The 15,683-nt window shown below is 37.5% G+C and overlaps 1 protein-coding gene and 1 long non-coding RNA gene across 2 annotated transcripts; one reads left to right on the top strand and one right to left on the bottom strand.

Moving 5' to 3' along the window:
- Window positions 1-7,013: 7,013 nt before the first annotated feature.
- On the bottom strand, window positions 7,014-8,141 carry LOC106963885 (retinal cone rhodopsin-sensitive cGMP 3',5'-cyclic phosphodiesterase subunit gamma). The gene is made up of 3 exons (XM_015059085.1): window positions 8,044-8,141; window positions 7,243-7,361; window positions 7,014-7,142 (listed from the first exon to the last, which is right to left on the bottom strand). Exons 2-3 carry the CDS (start codon window positions 7,344-7,346, stop codon window positions 7,025-7,027), a joined length of 222 nt encoding a protein of 73 aa, XP_014914571.1. The 5' UTR covers window positions 7,347-7,361; window positions 8,044-8,141; the 3' UTR covers window positions 7,014-7,024.
- Window positions 8,142-9,402: 1,261 nt separating this feature from the next.
- Window positions 9,403-15,443, top strand: LOC106963959 (uncharacterized). The gene is made up of 2 exons (XR_001428304.1): window positions 9,403-11,398; window positions 13,465-15,443. It is a non-coding gene; the product is annotated as an uncharacterized LOC106963959 (long non-coding RNA).
- The last annotated feature ends 240 nt before the right edge of the window (window positions 15,444-15,683 follow it).

The following is a 15,683-nucleotide window of genomic DNA, read 5'->3' on the forward strand; positions in this document are numbered from 1 at the left end:
GATTAGACTAAAATAAGGTATGCATGCAGATCCAAAGGTAAAAGGTTTGATTTCACAGGCACTGGTCTGTCCAGAGCAGCAGCAGGACAAAGTGGTAGATCAAATCTGGACTGATAGTGCAACAGGCAGTTAGTTAAACATATGATAGTGAGTCAAGACAAATTTTGAATTAAATAAATAGTATCCAAAACATGTAAATCTGATTTTTGTTTGAATCTGATTTATCAAAATTAGAGAAATTGCAGTACATCTCAGTACGATCAATTATGTTTTTACCTTTTCCCCAATGTGTGTGATGTAATCGAATATGTTTTATCCTTTAAACTTGCTGCCTTCTGCTCAAAATAAACGTCTCCCCAACTTTATTTTTTTTAGCGTATCCGAGAGTAATTAAAGTTACTGAAGTGCTGACACAGACGCTTTGCCAGCAGTAAAGCTGGCGTTTACAGCATTCCTGACACAAAGAGAACAGGAAGGACAGAAATAAATCCGACATGTCAAACTCCTTCAGGAATAGTGTTAAATGTTCCACAGGCTCACAAAGGACGATGCTTAGGATGAAATTACAGGTCAGGTTTCTCTTAAGGCTGGTGCTGCTCATAAACATTGTTCTTGTCAAACTATGGTGGACGCAGGGGAATACATGTGAAAACAAGCGAAAGCAGTCTGCTTTCAGAAAATACAAAAGTGTGTAGGCCCTTTAAATGCAAATTCCAGAATAGAAAAAAAATGATCAGAAAAATCAGAAAAATGTGAAACACTCCTGGCTGTAATATCCAGTAATGAAAGAGGAAAATAAATTAATACTAAGTTACAGAGTCATAAGTCAGCAATTGTAAAAAATCTGCCTAGATAAAAAGTAGATGTTGTCTGAAACAATCGTCTTGTGAAGATGAACTCATGCAGAGATTAAAAAGCCTCCACAAACTTGGAACTTGGAGAGATCTTGGTGTCCTCAATCTGTCACCACTCCTCTGTAGAGCGCCAATGAAGAACAGGTCACATGGTCTCCAGAACCCACAGGCAGCCATACTGTAATGTATATGCACCGCAAGGTCCACAGGAACCACTGGGACATGATACATGTTACGTTTGTGGCAATTCCTCCCCTGATCCTGAGCAAGGTGGGAACATTTGTTTGTTTGAAATAAAATATCTAATCTCTTGGGTGGTAAATAAGTCACAGTGTCTGTATCTCAATCTGCTTTAAAAAAATTGTCCATGATTTTCTCTTCCCGCCCCCCCCAAAAACTCATGCAACAAGACCTTATCTGACATTTATAAAACTATGTTTTAATACAATATCATACATTTTCTGTCATTTATTTCCACCTATTCTCTCACAAATGCAGCTGTTGCATTTAATTCTTCCTTCCTGTCTCAGTTTTAAACTCTTTCGAATCCCTCTTGGTAGCGATCAGTGTGGGTGGTCACAGCTCAGCAGCAGCCAGAGCTGACACTGTGCAGACAGAGAGTAAGGTTTAGCTTCAAGCGTCAGTGATGTAATGCAGGTGAGCCCGAGGATCACAGATTACAGCTAATAAGACTAAGGCCGGGTTATTTCTCGACCATCAATTACATAACCTCTACCCTTATTTTGGCTTTATCACAGCTTCCGTGTGTGTGTGTGTGTGTGTGTGTGTGTGTGTGTGTGTGTGTGTGTGTGTGTGTGTACGTGCGTGTGTGTGTGTGGGTGATCTTCTGGCACAGACTGTTGCTCACTTATACAACTCACACATGCTACCCTAAAGGCTCAGGATAGAGTAGCTTGACAGTGAGAAACAGAACCTATACAAAAAGTGAAAGCAGACAACTTATTCACAACAATATTGCAGCAAAAGACGGAACGAGGTGGGATGTGAACGATTAATCTAAAATTTTACATATGAGTAATTTCAAAAGTGCCATGTTTCCTCTTTTAATGCACTTGATCGTTGTTGCTGTTCACTAATACAACATGTGTTTTTTCTGGGGGGGGGAGTAAGCAGCCTATGCACTGTGCCATCAGACTGCACACAGTCAAGTAAAGCATTTTAAAATTCTGAAAATGTGTGCAAAGTTTTTGTGTGGCTTACCAATAAAACACAAACGTGTCCTATTATTTATTCAAATAACCCCTGATGACTTTGCAGTTAGTCTGTCATAATGCAAAAATAAAATCCATGTGCTGCTGTCAACATTTTTACTACTGTAGTAAAATTATCAATCAGCTTTGACCTTGTGTCTCTGTTCCTGCTGTCAGACACATTCTCACTTTCCTGACGTTTCACAGCTTTCAAAACAGCTGCCAGCATCCCAGGGCCTAGCCAGCCAGGCGAGTTCAACCTTAGAGCGGACTGCGACGTGCTAAAAGAAACACTAAAAAACACCAAAGTTTTTATGGCGCCCACAGGTTCTTGCCGCTCTTGATGTTGAAATGCATGTCTGCATTCCGAGACAACCAATGTTGAACTTTGGTGTGACCTGTGCAAGGAGGAAAAGCCTTCCTTTCTAAGAAAACACGAGGATGGATGTATGCGAGAGAGAAAGGAGACAAAGCATGATACTTCTGTTGTGCTCTAACCTTCTTTGTACAGATCCATCTAAAATTGAATCATTTCAAATAGAGAATGTTATTAATGTATTTTTCCACAAACTAGAGATGTTTTTTTTTTTTGTTTTTTTTTGCTGGTTATGTACCTTTAAATTTTTCTTGATTAAAAAATACATGTATTAATATGGGAACATTTATTAAAAAGCTACACATTAAATGGTTGCCCTATTTTTTTTCCACAAAATGTTTTTTTTTTTTTATCTATCATATTTAGTTGTATTTTCCAATTTTTCCTTCTTCCTGTCTTTTTTAAGAAGCTCAAGAAAAGAAGAGAAGGAAGGAAAACATCCGGACCAAAGATGATCATGCGTGTGATTCACATTCTGGTTGTCAAGGCATGAAAACATCTAAAGCATCTGAGGTTCTGCTCTGTTTGGGTCACCAGCGAATGAGGACGGCTTTAGATGAAGATAGATTCAGCAGAAATAGAAACAAAGACTCAGAACAAGCAGTTGGAGCGTTTGCCTGCCTTGACCTACATGGGCCAATCCCAATCCTATTAGGCTGTTAGCTGCTCACTTAGCCTCGGTGTGAAGAATGATGGTGTCATGTCAGGCCAACGTGACAAACAGCACCTTTGGAAGCTCTGCAGTTTGTCTTGTTTTCTAATTGCCTGAATTGAACAGCTTGAACGGTTGGGTGTTGTTTGGACAGAAAACAAATATGAAAACAAACATTTACGTCAGTTTTAATGTTGCAACTGGCAACACATTGGCTTGACATGCGTTCACTGATGTGAAAATTGACCACATACAGTCATCAAAAACAACTTATCGGAGCATTTTCGGGGGTAATCCTTTATTCCAAAGCTGGATATTCTTACCTGAGGCAAAGGTAGTCTTTTGGACTTTGGAAAAAAACAAAAAAACAAAGAAAAATAAGTAACAAAAAGGTGAGCTCAGAAAAGTCTGAAAAGCAACATCTTAACTTTTCATGTTGTTTGGATTTCTACTTGAACTGTTGAAAATACTGGATCATTTACAATACATTCCAATTTCCCTGCGTCCAATCTGCTTAGACCTCCTGTTGAGGGACTTTTCATAATGTGACACCAGGAAGGCATCTCGCAAAAAGGTGACGCCTGCATACTTATCCCCTGCAGGCATATTTTTGGGACTCCCACAGAAAACATTCCTTGTAAACAACATTAACAAGGATGCAGAGTAACGGTGTGTGTGTGGCAGCAGTTTGAGTGGCAGGGTGATGACTCAGACCTCAGATTTATGAATTGCAAATGCATCATTTTCCCAAAGCTTTCACAGTAGACAGAATAAATTATATTTGTGCTGCATGTTGTTAAGGAAATAATGCAACAGTTATATTCACTTTCAGCCTGAATGTGCCTAACGATTTACTCCGAACACTTTGTTCCTCGTGGATGCTCCAGGGCAGAGAAGTCCAGGCGTCTCCAAGTGGTCTGTGGCTATCAGGAGTTAATCTTTGCAGAGTTGTTAATGATAAGAACAAATCCAGTTGAAGCACAAAGGCAGATTTACAAACTAATTAATCCAACATGATGACCACGCATGCTCTGTCTGTGACTTTCTAAATTTAATCCTATTGCCAGTGGAGACAGACAACAGGCAGATTGTTATTTTGATCCCAGGTACCAGCAAGTAAACATGAGAGTGGCTGAATTTAGAAAATGGCACATTAAACTGAAAATAATACTCCAACACACTGGCAGCGTCCTGTTGTTTTGTTATCCTGCCAACCTCTGAGGAGTCCATTTGTTATTGCAGAGAGGAAATCTCATATCCACCACAAAGAATTGTCTCCTTTGTTTCTATCAGAAAGTAGGAGCTCAATAAGAAGATGCTGTGAATACAATAAGGTACCACAACCCAAAATGTATCAAGATTCTGTATTACAGGTATTTTTGTATTATGTTTTTGCTAGTCTTTCTCTGTTACTCTGCTCGGATTGTCCTTCTATAAATTTAGCAAACAAAAAAGCGGAAAATATTATTATTTCTGTAAACTCTTGTAAATGTAAAACGTCTATGTGAATCGTTGGACACGTTCACCTCGTCGGGATTGAAAAAGAGATGCGATAATCAGCTTTGGGACCGATTTCTGAAGATTTGAGTGGTGAACACAAATTCAGGCACATTGAAGATTCCCTAAAATTTCCTTTTTGCCTTTTTGTTTTATGTGGCTGAGTACCAAGGAAAAGCCCAACAGATTTACTTTCACAAGTATATAAGCACATATATAGTTTTTCACATTTACTTAAATACTTCTACCACTTCACTGTCTCGTTGATATTTCTGTCTCTAGGACAAGTATGTTCACTAATTCACTACACATGGCTTCTCTTTCCCTTTACTTTACTTCTTCAGTCTTGAAATGTTTTCATCCCACTCAGCTAAGCCGTGTGACAGGTCCTCCACTTTCCCCACCCACCTTTACATGCATCTGCTTCAGGTCACAGTGAAATTACCCGACAAGCCAGTGTCTGTCATTGTCATGCCACAGCACACAGGGAAATGTGCCATCTGTGTCCTCCTTTTTTTAGGGGTTTGAACACCTAACTGATGCAAAGACACCAACACATAATGCTTTACAGAGGCCAGAGACAAAGTTGTTGGCGCAAGCAAATGGCAAACTATCCATAAAAAAAATAAAAATAGCTTCTCAATATTGTGATTTTCAAAGATGATGATGATTTTTATTCACTGTTAAATATGATTTTAATTAAGGATTCTGATGCACAACCACCAATCAGTTAGAGTTGTATAGAAAGCACAAAAACTCAAACAGTGATGTCAGAGCCTGACCATTGCCTGGCTAAGCCCTCCGGTTCCATTCTCATCTCACTTCAGTCTGAACTTTCTCCCACTGAGCTTGATTTCTGTTGTAGAAAATCTACTGGGCCAATCAGGGAACACAAGGAGAAGTTATGAATGATGACGTCAATTTTCTGCTCTGTTTTGGAATTGTAGTCTGGCTGTGGTTTTAACAATGGCAGCAGTGGAAGTGAACGAAGCCATTGAGTCTATGTTGGTCACACTTCCAAATATCGAATTAACATTAACAGCCGTCTGGTTTGGCTCAGCACCTTCTGTCTTCGCAGTGGAACGTGGTTGTTTACAGTGCAGGTAATTTTTGGTAAGCTTCTTAGCATTCGTAACTGGTGCATTACATACGTCATGGACAAATGTTGGTGTTTGGGTTAAATTTAAAACTTCAGCAGAGCCCGTGCCTCCAGGAAGCAATCGTTTGGCAATAGCCGAAGTGTAGAATAAGGGGCTGGTTTTTACAAAGCTAGTGCTCTTCTAGCAGTGGACTGAAAGGCTGGACAACACAGGCTTGTTATTTTAGTTTTTGTAGCAACAAGCTAAGTGTTGCTGTTGGACTTCTATAGTTTTGTACTCATATTACGACATAGATTTGTCCAGTAGAGTGGTGCAGGGCTGTAAACAGTTCGCAACACTTTCAGCGATTAAATGTTTTAAATTGAGTCGTAGGTGTAGAAACTTTTAAATAATTAATATTTTCTTTAATTTAGTTGCATTCCTTCTTGTCAAAATGACGATGAGTGCTATTTTTGGTCTACGTAGAGAGAGGAGAGCTGTTTAATGTGATGTACTGGCAATTTCTTTATATCTATTGCTGGAGATAGGCATCAGTGACTCTACGACCCGGCACCGGGTTAAGTAGGTATAAAAAGCAGATAGTGTAGATGGATGGATGAGTTGTTTAATTATACCTTTCAGCAACCTGCCATAACCTGGCACCAGAACAAATTTGGCTTTTAACCCCAGCTTCTGCTTCACTGACTCCTAACGGCTGCAATAATCATAATCAGCAAAGCCTTCGGTGGTAATAAAGTCAGAGACGAAGATAGATGTTTTGTGCAAAGCACTCACATTTATTGCTTTTGCTGCAACAGTTTTTCTCGACTCAGACAGAGATGGTATCCTTTGCTAAAGCATAATGTGATTTACATATCTCTGATGGAAGACCAACATGACGTTCGGCTGTGCAACAGGAATTTGCTCGTGTTGAATCGGCAGCCTCGAAGAGAATGGGTGGAAGAGGAGAAGATTGTAACACTCCTGAGGTATCGCAGTGACGGATTTCAAAGTCCCTTTTGTTACATTGAAAATACACGGAGAACATTCTATCGGTTTCCTTCCCTTTGTGCGTAAAGAACTGGGTGTAAGGAAGATAGAGACAGGAAGAGAGGAAAAAGGGAGGCAGAGATAAACACAAGATTTAAAAAAAGAAAGAAAGAAACATATGGAAAGGCAGGGAACAAATAAAGTGCAGAAGGGATTCCTCTTTTATTTCCAGGTCAAACCTCTACAACATCAAAAGCTGCTTCATCTGTGCAGCATGAAGGTAATAGATTATCCACCTGAGGAACAACATTAGGACCACATGGGGGAGAACAGTGGCAAGAAGGGTGAAGGCAAAGGAAGGAGGGCTAAACAATTCCATATTTCGCCAAGTCGCTGAGCTCCATGTCGCCGAAGGCTTCCCATGGGCAGACCACTGTGAAGTCTGTGCCAAGGCCCTCCATGCCTGGAATGTCATCTCCAAAACTAAATCAAAGAAACAGAGAAGCTTTGATTAGCACAAACGGAAAACCTGAAGGCTGGAAATGTGGCCTAAAATATCAAAGTGAATCTTTCAGGTTCTCACCCCTTCTGGCCTGGTTTAGGTGCCTTGCTCTTGAAGGTACGAGCGGCCCTCTGCTTGAATTTGGGAGGGGCCTTCTTCTCAGCGGGAGTTGCGACGTCTGCCATTTTTATTTGGTCACTGAAAGCGAAGAAAGAAAGAAATACATAAGCCTCTTCCCAAGTTTTCTTCCACCTATCTTGTGCCTTACAATTTCACAAACATGTCCTTCATTTTTGTCCAGTTTACAAATAAAGAAGCTAATCAAAAGGTAAAGGCAATTTAATTTTTATAGCACAATTTCAGCAACAAGGCAATACAAAGTGCTTTACAGGAATTAAAAGGAAATACAAACAAAATAGCAAACCGAAGGAAAGAGCAAAAGAAGAAAAAGCTAATAATGTTGATCCAAAGTAAATAAGTAAATAAACTAGATACTCCTATTCAGGGTTGGTAGATAAGTATAAGTAAGTATCCTCTGGTCTAATTTCTTTTCTGGTTTGGAAGAATAAGAGTCCAAAAAGTAGTTGTTAAGGTAGTTTTTCTGGGTTCCAAGTTCTAATCCCAAGTAACAATTTAAAAACTAAATGGATGACGAACTGCAATGAAAAAAAACACTGGGTAGCTTGAGAGATGCAGAGTTCGGAAACGCTTTTCAAGGCGTCTGTGCGGCTCTATTTCTATCAGCACAAGTAAAGGGAAAAGTAACTAACAGCTACACTTTCTCTCTACATATAAAACCCTTTTAACATATCTATGAAGAACAGATTGTCAAAGACGTAAAACTGCAGAAGAGTCGACTAAATTGTAGTCATCTCACCTTGTTGTTCAGTGTTTTTTAGAAGCTGTGTGATGAGCTTGTTCGTTTCTCCTCTCCCGGTCTGAGCGTCTGCTTTTAAAGTCCCCGAGCTGCTAATCCTGCTGTCAGTCTTTTGAGTTGGCACCTTTTCCAGACCCTCCCCTGTACCAGCTCAGCTGCAAATAGGTGAGATAAAGGATGGCCAGATATAAATCCATGGTGTATTTTAAGATGGACGTGCTGGTCAACGTGCAAATTCAACAGAATCGCAGCCGCCGTGTTATTTGAGGCCAGTTGATTGGCAGTATGCATCTTGACTATTTCACATTATTTTTGCATTTTAAAAAAAAAAGGTCTAATGGCTTTTATTGAAAACAGAAAAGTGACTAATGAACTGATCAACAATGTAGTATGTTGCATGTGCAGCACAAAATCTACCATAAAAACTTATTAAACCTAGTATTTTCAAATACTTAATATGCAGAATACTGGAAGTTTATACGCTGACATTAGCTGGTGTATTATTGATCTATCTGCTAGCCTGCAGTCAGCTGCTTTACAGTCGCAACACCTGCAGCTTGGAAATGCTTACTGAGCGACACTTCAACATAAATGATGGTCGGTGCTCCTTTAATTTCCAGTTTTCCACCATTCCAGATATGGGCAAACAGCCATGTTAGTCGTTTTTAACTGTAAGAGAAAAGTGGAGACTCACAGGGGAACACAGGACACAAAACCTCAAAAAATAACTACACAGAAAACACAGATCGTTACACCTTTCTTCTGCCAGCTGACTGGTTGTGCACTGCCACAGGTGAGGTGCTTTGCGATGCAATTTGGATGAAAAGCCCTTTTGCAAAGTACATTATTATGTTTTTGCTTCTTTTGCGGGGGGGAGATGGGGGCTAGTGGCCTTTATTGAACAGTAAATAAGGTAGACAGAGAAGGAAAAACATGCAGTAAATGTCCCCAGACTGGCAGTTGAACCCAGGATGATCACAACCTCTGGACATGGTGCGTGTTCTCAATCAAATGAGACACCCAGCTCCCAGTTTTGCAGCTTTTATTCAATAATTCCAAATCTTGCATATCTTTTAGCAATAATACCATACTTGCAAAAGTTTTAAACTATCCATTATCTATTTATGCTAATTATTCAAGGAGCAATGCTGTTTCTGATTGGTGATCAATTGTTCTGCTCACTTTTCTTCTTTGAACTTTGGATGCTTTCCTAAAAAAAAAAAAAAAATGTTCTGTGCACTTCTTGTAACCTGAAAACAGTGAAAACTACAGTATATTCTCTCAGTTTTCTTTTATTTGTATCTAAAAAAAATTGCTCTCCATCCGTTCTTTTTGGGAATCAAGAAAAATTATCATTTTTTTTAATATATATATATATATTTGTAAACATGTGTCTCAGGATCACCTGCTCAAAGGTTTGTAGTATGTGATATAAGACCCCAGAAGCCTTGAAGTCTTTGCAGGAGATCAGCCGCATGGAAAGAGATAAAGCGTACTTAATTATTCAGCTCTTAATCTGTCCCTTCATGGCCCCAGGGGAAAAGGTAACGCTCAGACTGTAAGTAGGACCTTAAGTGACCAATCATCAACGTGACACGAAGAGTCAGACATTACTTTATAAGAAAAAATGTTATTAAGATTTGCTATATGTCAGAGTCAAATAGACCAGAGACTGAATTTTAAACTGCTTTTATTAAAGGCTATGGTTTTAGAAGAAAACATAAGCTGTACACTTTTTGAATATTTTCACATATGGTTTTATGTTTTTGGACATAGAGCCACAGTGAGATTGAATAAATGTGAAATGACTGAAAGCTGTTTAGACAGTCGTGCAGCGTCATCGTAGAAGCACTTTCGCTGCTTTGTAATGGGATTTTAATGCTGTACAGACTGCAAGGTAGCAAATAATTGAGTTTTGCAAACAAAAGAAATCAGTAAACGTCTGTTTGTGTTCATCCTCCTTTACAATGATGCTCCTAAATAAAATTCAGCATTACTAACTGTCTTCAGAAGTCACACAGTCATGAAAACACCAGATTGTTGGGCGATGAGACAATTTCCCAAGCAATGAACACATCTTGGCTTTTCAATTCGTCCACAACCTGCAGAGTTTGGTTCTCCACCAGCCTGGTCTTCATGGGAGAGTGCCAAGAAGAGAGACACTTGAAAGAAAGTCACTGCTGGTCCTGTCCCACAAGCCATGTGAGGACAAAGTAAGCAGGTGGAAGACGATGTTCTGGTAAGATCCTGTCTGCAGAACTCTATTTGTGGTGGAATATCCCATATATCACCACAAACGCACTGCTCCCTACCATGAAAACTGATGGTGGAAGTATTTTGCTGACGGGGTGTTAAAAAACAGAGATACTCCATGTAGAACCTGCTGCTAATGAGCGTCACCATCCAGCAGATGACCCTGATCATTTTGCCAACTATGTAGTGAAATAATCCTTTCAACTGCTGACTTAGAAATTTCTCTTCGTAAACGTTCTTCATTCAATTTGACGCAAGTTTGGAAGGAACTGTGTTATTCTGTAGTTATTTGGGAAATAACTCGTTACATGTAACTGTGTTATACATTGTAATTTACTGGGGTTTTTTCCCCCCAAATCTTTCAGAGCATTTCTCTGATCAGAATTAAAGTTATTATAGTTGCTGGTTCAACCTCCACAATATTTAGTCATTTGCAAACATCATGTTAACAGTTCCACATTTCTTCCAACAAATTGCAAACCCGTTAGGATACATGCGTCAATTGCTTCCATTCTTTTCTGCTTTATTTGTAACATTACCATTTGCTCGAGTCAGTCGAATGAACTGAAGTCAGGAATGTTAAATGGTCATTCTCTACAAACTTAATGGTTCTCATTTTGCTGCTTGAGTCGTTACAAACAAAAAAATGTCGAGCAGGTTGTCAGAATCTGTCATGCAAATGTTCCCAACCCAGACATAATCTGAAACACCTGCGGTTTTAATTCCAGCCAACAGTGTTTCTACACACTATTGACTCGTGGAGCATAAACGCAAATTCATGCGCCGCTTTGGAGATTTGTTTTTGTGAAAGACAAAAAAGACTTTTGCTACTTTATATTTATGGGATGTTTTGTGATGATCTATCACATCAAAATGTGTGGCTATAAAGTTAAAAATGATGAAAACTGTAAATTTGTATGAATACATGTGCAAGGCAGGCACTGTGCTTTGTTTACAGTGTGCTGCTTCAGTGAGCAAGGTGACAAACCTTCACATGTCAAGATACAGTAGGGTATTAGAAAGCAGAGAGGGGAGGGGGGTATATAAGATAATCACATTGCAGAATGCACACACATAAGGAGCTGACCAGAGACACATCAGCATGAGGTAGGATGAAATCTGTGACATTCTGAGTGGCGCCAGTTGCATAAACATCTTTTTTTTTTCTTCGTTTTTTGCTTTAGAGTAACAATGAAAAATGACCTCTTAGAATTTTTCTAAGGCTATTTTGTAATTTGTATCGTTGTAGTGTTAGACTTTGGGGAAGAAGTAGGATTGGGGTTCTTGGAAAGCATCTCGAAGAGAACTGATGATGGTGACTTTTGTGAATCCTAAACTCTCCTCCTACAATTGATAAGATTAGATTTTATAGTGTCAATGTGTATTGTGTTACTTATTAATTGATGTTCATATAGCAGCTAAATGTCTGAATGCAAATATGCTTGGGTTTAGTTAGTTTTCTAATTCTGAAATCAGTTCAATTTTTGTGGCTGAAAACACTGAGAGGAACGCACTGAAGACATTATCTGAAATTCTGTATCTAAGAATTATTACTTGTTTTCTGTGATTCAAAGAAAAGCAAACTGATACTTGTGTAAAAGTCTGGCTTACTTAATGAGCCATAAAAATCCAGCCAGGGATTATCTTAAAAAAGGGAGTCAAGATTTTAAGAGCTAATAATAATAATAATAATAATAATAATAATAATAATAATAATAATAATAATAATAATGCAGAACCTCAAAGCTTCTTCCCATCAATAAAAGATGGAATAAAAACAGATCACTGGGTGCTCTGTAATTATTACAAAGCAGATTAAAACTAATTAGATAAAGTGTAAATAACAAAGTAGGGATCATCCCCTTTAAAGCTGGACACAAGAATTATTAGTCAGAAAAGTCTTTGCGTTTAACAATGGCCACATTATAGCATTGACGTTACATTGGTTATTTACAGAAGAAACATATAGTAAAATCTTAATCAAAACATGTTTTCCAGTATACCTATTTCTAAGTTATCAAATATTCAACAGTTTTTGGTTTGGTATTTGACCGTATGAAGAAAAAAAATTATTAAAAGATATATCTTTATGCTTTTTGTATTTACATATTTTCTATTAAACATTTAATGTCTAAGTTGTTTGTGTGACATTAAAAATAGATATTTTTAATATCATCCAGACCCCCTGTTACCATTAAAATGGGGCATTTTATTCTTATTGAAAACTCAGACTTTTAGAAGGGGCTTGCAAGTCAAACGGACATTTGACATATGTAGAACAACGACTCTCCACCAGGGGGCATATGTCAAGGATGCGATTCAATACAGAAGCCCTTTGAGAAAAGTACCAACTGTGGTACAGCGGTAGAGGTCCCAGAAATAAAAGTATATTAAAAAAATAGATTAAAATAGGGTTAAAATGTAAGAAGAAAAGAATTTTGAGTTTATGAAGTAAAAATTAAAACCAAGACTTCTCCCTGTGTACCAAACACTTAAATTTTTCTGTGACATGTTAAAACAAATGGAAGTACAAAAGCAAAATCTCTTTTTGTCAATTAACTTTTGTCAGGTTAAGAGATATTCTGGTATTTATGACTTTGAATAGACCGGGACAAGAAAAAAAACACAAAACAAAAACAAGAATAAGCTCTTTGCATAACAAGGTCTTAAGGTGGACTAATAGCTTTGGTGTATAAATTGACCTAATCTGGGAGAGTTATGTCACTGGATGTGGGCTAGGAGGGTCTTAGGTAAGAAAGCACGCAAAGGCTGTTTAATTCTGAGATTACCAAACTCACTGTACATTTTCTTCCAGTATCTAAAAATAACTGAAGGGGTATAGAGGACTTCAGTGAACATCAATGCATCAAATAAAATGCCAGATGATCAATCACTTCTAACTCAATAGCACTACTTGAGAAAAGATGACTCTTTATACCAATGACCCTCCTGTGAAATAATTCAGAGTGAAGCTAAACAGAACCAGGGAATTACATTTTTAATGGTCATATTTTGGAAGACATTTAATTGAAAAAGCATCTTTTTTTAAAGAAACTCCAGCAACTAAGTCCACACTTTGATAGTGTTTTCAGTGAATAAACACATTGAGATTCCTCTTTCTTTGTCATTTGCATTATAATACACACTGAGTCAAGACTTGTTTTTGATTGTAGATTCGATGACGACATCACCTGCCTGGAATGCTTTGCCACAGACATCACAGTGATCTGTCTGTAGGAAGCTTACTGGGACGTGGAGCTCAGCGACTTGACTCAGTATGGAATTATCTAGAAAAGCTCCTCATGTCATCGTGCAACCTGTTCTCCAGACCTATTCCCTGCTCTTCTCTGTCTAATGAGTTCACTCAAATTGTGTTTGTTGATGTAATGTTTAAAAACACTTTCTCAGAAAAAAATTCAAATATGAGTTAAAAGTCATTGTTGAGTTTTATAAACTTCTCTGAAGTCTCTATTCCTTATGGTAGAATTCTCAATCGCTCCCATACTTTGCACTTCCCATGTGTTTCCATAGATCTGCCTTTTTTTCCTTTTTTTTTTTTTACATTTCTTTATTGAGAATGACAATGCAATTAAAATTGATTTAATTTAACTTGGTGTCGATGTTATGCATTTTAACACTTCATATGAAATTTAAAGAACTTGGTAAGTTTACTTTTTAAAAGTGCAAATAATAGCCATCATCGTTTTTGTTTCAGTCTGATGCTGTGGGTGTAACTTTTGTGTTTGAGCTTGGTTTGTTCACAAATACATCTCAGCAAATAGCCAATTATTCCTTATCCAACCTTGCTGTACCCAAATAAATAAGTGAATAAAACACCAACCAAACTGGAACCAGTTGGAATGGTGAAGAGCTAAGCAGGAGCATAGTCACAGGCAGCCATTTTGAACATACTTCTTTCACAAGATGAAAAAGAAATGGTAAGATGATACAGTATAATAATTGTAGTGGGAGTGAATTCATGGATTTAGTTCACATTAGTGAGGTTCATACCTACTATATACCAAGACTAAGCTATTGCGGGCTGTGGTCATTAATCTCATGATTACCAAATAATTGGTTCTAAAGTCAATAAAGTCAGGCTATGTAACAATCTGTTTCTGGCTTTTTTCTTGTGATTTTGTTTCGGCATTCAACCTCTGTACATTTTATGCAACTATGACTTTTTATCCCACATTGCATAGTGACCATGACTTTTGTTATTCAAATTTTACTGACAATAAACATTTATTAGACATTATTAAAATATCATGAATTTGTGCTGTTGAAATCAAAACAATTTTCAGCATTAATGCAAGAACAACCTACATTTTAATGCAACTTTTCTGCAAAACTGTCTTATCCATGCGTAGATATGGGCTGGTATTAAAAAAACATTCCTTTCCTTTACATTTATAATTAAAGACTTACTTAAACAACTGTGTATAGTAGCAGGTAAAATGGCAATTATTTCATTTTTTTTCTGCTACATTGTGTTAAATTGTAGTTAGTTAATAAAACACTTATTTGCCTCATGTCTTTTCCCTTTTTTTAAAATCAAAATCAGCTAACTGAAGTCAAATTACCAAATTATTCAATGATACATTTTAAGAAAATTTGATTGGAATTGGTATTGGGGATTCTAACCGTTTTGACTTGGTTTTAGATCGTTACCAAAATCCCCAGAATCACACAGCCCTAAATACCAGATGAACAAAACAACAAAAATACATAGACCAGCACTTCTATTTGATCGTGTTCTTAATCTGTATTTTGTGCTAATATTTATCAGAATATAGTTAGTATATATTAGCATAAATGTAAAAGCCGAACCCGTTAGGACAGTCAATGCAATTTTAAAGGAAAAACAAACAGGAGGCTCAAGCACAACAAAACATTTTATATAAAACATTTTATATGGACATTCAATAACAAAAAAGGAAAAAATAAAATAAAACAATGGTAGTCAAAGGGATACAGACAGGACAAAGGGACCGTTTATTGAAAAACTATATTAACTATGAAGAATGACCACATAGTTTTCTATAATACAGGGTCAAGAAAGCCATGACAGGAAAATGAAGCTGCCAAATTCCATTTTCTTCAGCAGCCATTTTGTTTGTCAGCAGGCAACTTTTTTTTTTTTTCTTTTTTTGCCAACAGCGATGTGCTCTTTGTTGTCAGCTAGATTGCAACCGCTAGCTGCCCATCAGGAAGTTTAGTGGTGATGGAGGGTGCTGCGGCTCTCCGCTGTAGGAATCAAATGAGAACTCACGAGATTCATGCAAGACGTTTTTTTTTTCTTTTTCTTTTTCTTTCTTTTTCTTTTTTTTTTTTTTTTTTTTTTTTTAAATTGAAAACAACACCTCTGCTTGTTTTCTCCATACTTTTTAGT

This window comes from Poecilia latipinna, unplaced genomic scaffold (genome assembly GCF_001443285.1).
Source record: "Poecilia latipinna isolate Pla-1442-1.1 unplaced genomic scaffold, P_latipinna-1.0 Scaffold4, whole genome shotgun sequence".
Taxonomy (NCBI): Eukaryota; Metazoa; Chordata; class Actinopteri; order Cyprinodontiformes; family Poeciliidae; genus Poecilia; species Poecilia latipinna.